The sequence below is a fragment of the Vicia villosa genome, linkage group LG1 (genome assembly GCF_029867415.1).
Source record: "Vicia villosa cultivar HV-30 ecotype Madison, WI linkage group LG1, Vvil1.0, whole genome shotgun sequence".
Lineage (NCBI taxonomy): Eukaryota > Viridiplantae > Streptophyta > Magnoliopsida > Fabales > Fabaceae > Vicia > Vicia villosa.
In genome coordinates, this window is record NC_081180.1 from 121,481,524 (window position 1) to 121,487,523 (window position 6,000).

The 6,000-nt window shown below is 38.4% G+C and overlaps 2 protein-coding genes across 2 annotated transcripts; both read right to left on the reverse strand.

Moving 5' to 3' along the window:
* Positions 1-693: 693 nt before the first annotated feature.
* Positions 694-2,309, reverse strand: LOC131644036 (NADPH-dependent aldehyde reductase-like protein, chloroplastic). The gene has a single exon (XM_058914419.1). The coding sequence runs from the start codon at positions 1,625-1,627 to the stop codon at positions 845-847; it is 783 nt and encodes a 260-aa protein (XP_058770402.1). The 5' UTR covers positions 1,628-2,309; the 3' UTR covers positions 694-844.
* Positions 2,310-2,435: 126 nt separating this feature from the next.
* LOC131644037 (uncharacterized) lies at positions 2,436-3,212 on the reverse strand. The gene has a single exon (XM_058914420.1). It carries the CDS (start codon positions 3,134-3,136, stop codon positions 2,624-2,626), a length of 513 nt encoding a protein of 170 aa, XP_058770403.1. The 5' UTR covers positions 3,137-3,212; the 3' UTR covers positions 2,436-2,623.
* Positions 3,213-6,000: the final 2,788 nt, after the last annotated feature.

The window sequence follows — 6,000 nt, forward strand, 5'->3', positions numbered from 1 at the left end:
TCAGAACACCAAATTTTTTCATACCACGACAATAATCAGGCATAAGAGAAATAAAGTCCATTACCTTCATCTTCCAAGTGGTATTTGGTGCAATGATGATACTATTCTTAAGAAGTAAGCACTAAAAAAAATTTTAAAGGTCTTTTCTACCCTACATATTCTATATTCCCCCTAGAATGGGTGACTCAAGTATGACTACAAGCCTTATTGAAGAAGCTCATCTATTGTGATAGCAAATTAACTATATACTTGACACATAACCCGACTTTTCATGAAAGAAGCAAACATATAGAAATAAATTGACATGTCATTCGAGTGAAAATCCAAAACAAACTCATTCTTCTTCTACCAGTCAATAGCTCGAATCACCTTACATATGCCTTTACCAAGCCTTTTCATCAAACACCTTTCTTTGCCAACACGTCCAAATTAGGCTTGTGTGACATCCATAGTCCAACTTGAGAGGGAGTGTTAAATATTACTCTTGATGTACAAGTTTCTTATTTTTCTTGTTGAATCCATATCATTGAATCCCAATATTCCTATGAAAATTATGCCTAACGATGCAACCACAGTCAAATCAAAGGTTACCAAACCTCAGAGTTAAGAAAACACATAAATTATTTTTTAAAAAATCCCGCGAAAGTTGAATTCATGTAAATTATGAGCCAAGAAGTTGGGATTATACGAATGACAAGAAAAGTACATCTTTATTCAACAAATTTTTACAAACTTTCATAATATTGATGTACAGTGAACAAGAAGAAAATATGCCAAACCAAGAATTTTGAAATCGTCTTCACCTATTTATTTATATAACAAGGCACCCAAACTCGTGGAAGAACTAAACATAGCCACCGTTGACACGAATAATTTGACCGTTGATCCATTCAGCAGAATCTGTTGCTAAAAATCCAACAACAGGTGAAATATCTTTGGTCTCACCAATTCTACCAAACGGATTACCTTCCGCAATTATCTTCACCGTCTCCTCCGTCTTCCCTTCCAAGAACATCTCCGTCGCAACAGGTCCCGGCGCCACGCAATTCGCGGTAATCCCCGTCCCCTTCAGCTCCTTCGCTAGAATCTTTGTCATGGCTTCCACCGCCGCCTTTGACGCCGTGTACGCACCGTATCCTGGCTTAAAAGCCGCTGCTAATGAACTCGTCAGAAGTATGATTCTCCCTCCGCCGCCGCGCTTTAGCCTGTTTGCCGCTTCTCTCGCGCAGAGAAACGATCCTCTTGCGTTCACGCTCATGATGCGATCGAAGGATTCAACCGCTGTGTTTGCTATGCTTGGTAACTTTCCGTCGGCGATGCCGGCTGAAACGACGAGTATGTGAACAGGCGAGTTGAATGCTTCTTCAGCGGAGTCGAAGAGAGACTTGACGGCCTCCGGATCTGACACGTCGGCGCGGACGGTTATGGCTCGTGGAGTGGCGTGGTTTGCGTTGATCTGAGCAGTGACTGAGTCAGCATGGTCTGAGTTGGAGGAGTAGTTGATGACGAGTTTGGCGCCGAGTGAAGCTAGGTGAAGCGCGATGTCCTTGCCGATGCCGCGGGAGGAGCCGGTGACGATTGCGACTCTGTCCTGAAGCGGTGATGATTGGGGAAGTGAAGTAGCCATAGCGATTTATGTTGTGAATGAATATTATGCAATGGATGTGATAAAGATGGTTAAATATATATATATAGATCATGCAATTCACTCTTTGGACAAAAGACTCTGAAGGCTCTTTTTTTATATACAGGGTTAAATTGCGTAAGCTCATATGTAATCTACTCTGAATGGATAAAAATGAGTAAGCTCATATGTCATCTACTCTTACAGCCTTCCAGAAGTAGACTTATCAAATACTACAAAATGCGAAGAAAAATGCGATATATATATTTTTTAAAGTGACCATCTTTTGGAACAATAAGACGATTATTGACTGAAATTCATGCACAATATTTTGATACTGTCTGTCAAAACAATATTTGCTAATGTTAACGAGGTTTACTAATGTTGTTAATCCATGTTACTGACTTCACTTAGTGCGATATAAGGCTTGATTGTTGTTTGTTTGTATACCTGATCCGAACTTGCATTTCATACTATCAGATTATGATTTGTTGGGTTTTTATTTTGGACTTTTTATTATTCCTTTCATTCTTTTATTAAATGCAAGTTTTTAAAGCATGTCTTCATGTTTATTTTTAAAGAATGGAGAGTTAATTTTATTTGGGAGTCAAAGCATGGTAAATTTAAGCTGGATTCACCCTAAGCTCAAGGAGCTTGAGTATCAAAGCATGGTAAATTTAAGCTGGATTCACCCTAAGCTCAAGGAGCTTGAGTATCAAAGCATGGTAAATTTAAGCTGGATTCAAATCTATAATGGTTCAAATGAAATACGAAGAGAATAAATTTTATAATTAACTTTGATCATAGGTCATGATAAATGATAATAATTTTATATATTCTTAGTCTTTAAGTAAACAGCTCAATGAGAGCAGCATAATCAAAGACTCTGAAACATAACAAGCATTACTATAAAGCAAGAAATTGAAAGGATTACAATGTATTGAAACATAACATAATAATAAATTTATTTTAATGAATACGAATACTTCAGAATCAGATTCAGACCTCTTTGACTTCAACAGGAGCAGCAGTGGCAGGTGCAGTTTCTTTGACTTGATCTTTGTTTTCTTCCTTCACATCCTTAACTTCCTCTTCAATCTCAAAAGCTGAGGCAGGGAATGTCCTGAAAAGCCCAGTAACAGCCTTGAAGGTGATTTTGCCAGTAGGTGGTTCATCCATAAGGATTTCATGAAGAGGAAGCCAAATCAAGAGCTCCTTCACCTTCACACCAGTTAGCTTCTTGATCTTACCAACCTCAACAGTGGCAGTGACTTCAGTACCATAGATCACATGCCTATCAACTTTCACAAACTTGTGGTTATAGCTTGCTTTCTGCTTAAGCCACACAAAACCACTCTCTCTATGGTATCCACATTCTTCTATGTCTTTCAATGGCAAAAGGCCATTGGGCATGCTTATTTCCTTGAGCAGTTCCTTGGACTTGATTTGGCAGATTTCATCTCCATAGTATACCTCTGATTTGGCTTTGATCTCGTCACTGACTAGAGACATCTTGTGTTTTGGTATGTTTGAACTTTGAATAAACTTAGTGAGTTACTACTTGATTGTGAATGAATGAATGACTCTGAGAGCTGAAGAGTGGGTTTCTTATATAGGTGTGAATATCTGACATTGCCCTTATAATTCCCATTAACTTCATAAATGCCATTGTTTTTCAGACACTGTCAATTTTAAGACAGTTTAGCTTGTGAGGAAAATAAATGAAGGCTTCAATTTTTTACTTTTTCCTTTCTAATATGGTTGAGAGAGAGGGGATGCAATGTGACCCACATCAACATCTTCTCTCATTAAATGGTGGAAATATTTGGAGAAAAGTATTTACATTAGGATGAGGGGAAATACGTGAAACAGGTCTAAACTAGATTTGTACTGTGTTAAAACTTTTTTAATAGAACATATTTTTAATTTTACAAAAAGAGAGTATTTTTATTAATTTAAACATACTAGTCTTTATTATTTAAATGTGTTTTTATAAAATATAATTAAGTTATCATATAAATTCACACTCAATAAACATTATATTATATTTTAAAAAATAACTTAATTTATTTATCTATTAATTGATTAGTCTATTTAAGTATAATCAATTTATTTATTTAACAGCATTAATATAGAATATATTTTTTTTTAAATTGTTATATATATATATATATATATATATATATATATATATATATATATATATATATATATATATATATATATAAATGACAATTTCTCAACATACTCTCTCACGCACCACCTAATTGACCATTTTGCTTTCGTGTTTCCGTAGATGCATCTCGAGAAGCACCTTTTTTATTTTTATTTAACGTTGCTTTGTTCCGTAGATGCATTTACAGAAGTCTTCCGTATGTGGATCTACGGAAAGATTTGGTGTTATAACTTGCGCCATACATTTTCCCTCCCCCAGTCCCTTCATTTCAAACTCCAACACAAACTCAACTTCAAATCTCTTTCAAGCTCAACTTCAAATCTCTGGTCAACATCAACTTCAAACAAGTTCAAAGCGATATTTTAATCGGTAAGTTTTTCGAATTTTTAGTTAATTTAGAGTAGTTTTGAAATTGAATTGGAATGTGATATTTAGGAGCAAAAATGAATTGAGAAGTTTAGCAATAGTGATTAGAGACAATGTAGGTTTTGTTTGACGTTTTAAACGTACGATCAAGCCAAAAAAAAGTTTGTAGTGGTTGGACTGACTCAGACGCCAATGTTGCGTTTTTTAGTTTCAGTTGCTTCCGTAGATCCATCTACAGAAGAGATGGACGTTGGAGATTTCTGTAGATCCATCTACGGAAACACCCAATGTATTGACAACTAAACATGTTTTTGTAGGTCCTTCTACGGAAGTATCCAATGTTTTTGAAACTAACATACTTTCGTAGGTGCATCTACGGAAAAAGTTTTTTTTTTTAATTTCTTGTTTATTAATATTTCATTGTTCATGTACGGTTACCTATGCAGACATTATGAGTCACTGGCCAGATAGAGATATACATGGGAGGACTGCGCAGCACGCATTTGTGTGTCGCAAACGAGCGTGTGTTATATCTCAGGTGACTGATGGAGCTGTTGTTTCACCTGATACACCTGCTCCAGCCGGGACTTCTACATCTGACCCAGTTGAGGGGGTCTCATCTGTTGTTCCAGTTCATACACCCGCTATAGTCGGGCATTCTACAGTTGTCCCTGTTGGAGGGCCTTCCCCGTCTACTACTACTTCACGAAAGTCCCAGGATGATGTGGAGGGTTCTTCACAAATGCCACCACCCTGCAAACGTCGTCGTGGCACTACTTATATTTCTACTCGTGTGCCTGTGGCAGACAGCAGTGATGGGCGATGCAGGATCTGCTGTGCCACCTACGCAGGGACACAAGGATCTGCTGGAGAGGTAAATTTTATTTGTTAATTACTTTTTATTTTCGTCATTTCTGACCATGCTTATTACTAACTGTTTGAATTATTTAAAAATTTCAGAGTAGGGATCCCCAAAGGTTCTACAACCATGGGCGGAAGATTAAAAATCTCGCGCAACCTGACGAGCCATGATTTTAGGAGGTACTGGCAGCTTCAGGCATGTGGGACCTCTGTATGCTCGGCTACGATACCATACAGAATGGTATGCTTGCGGCCTTTGCAGAGAGATAGCATCCTGAGATATCCTCATTTCATCTGCCCCACGGTGAGATTACCATCATCCTAGATGATGTGGCATGTCTACTTCATCTACCTATTAGGGGTACCCTCCTTTGTCACAGTAGGTTGACGAAGACGGAAGCTCAGGAGATACTGATTGCTAAGCTGGGGGCTGATCCCGATGACGCCCTTGAGGAGGTGGGGAGGACACGAGGGGCCCACATCAGGTTTAGATTCCTGCAGAGACAATATAATGCAGAGCTCACTGCGTCACAGTAGGTTGAGGGGGACGAGTTGGAGCAGGCTACACACAGAGAGCGGGCACTGAAATGCTACTTCCTATATTTGATTGGCACTCAGCTCTTTGTGGACACGAGCTCGTCGTCTACCTGACGTACTTATCAGATATAGCATGTATCAATGAGTACAACTAGGGAGCAGCTGTACTGGCGTACATTTACCATAGACTTGGAGAGGGATGTGTGTGGAAGGCAAGGACAATTGCGGGAAACTGTACTTTTTGGTGGTAACAATCTTATACTCTTCTACTTTTTTATAGTTTTTTATTGTACTTTAAAATAACTGTGTTTTTTTCAGGGTTAGATACTACAACACTTCCCATACATTATTAGTTTGGGAGAGGTAGAGGAGTACACAGAGGTCATGCCGCATGCCAGTGCTTTCACCACCCTTAGAGGGAACCAGGTGCCAGATC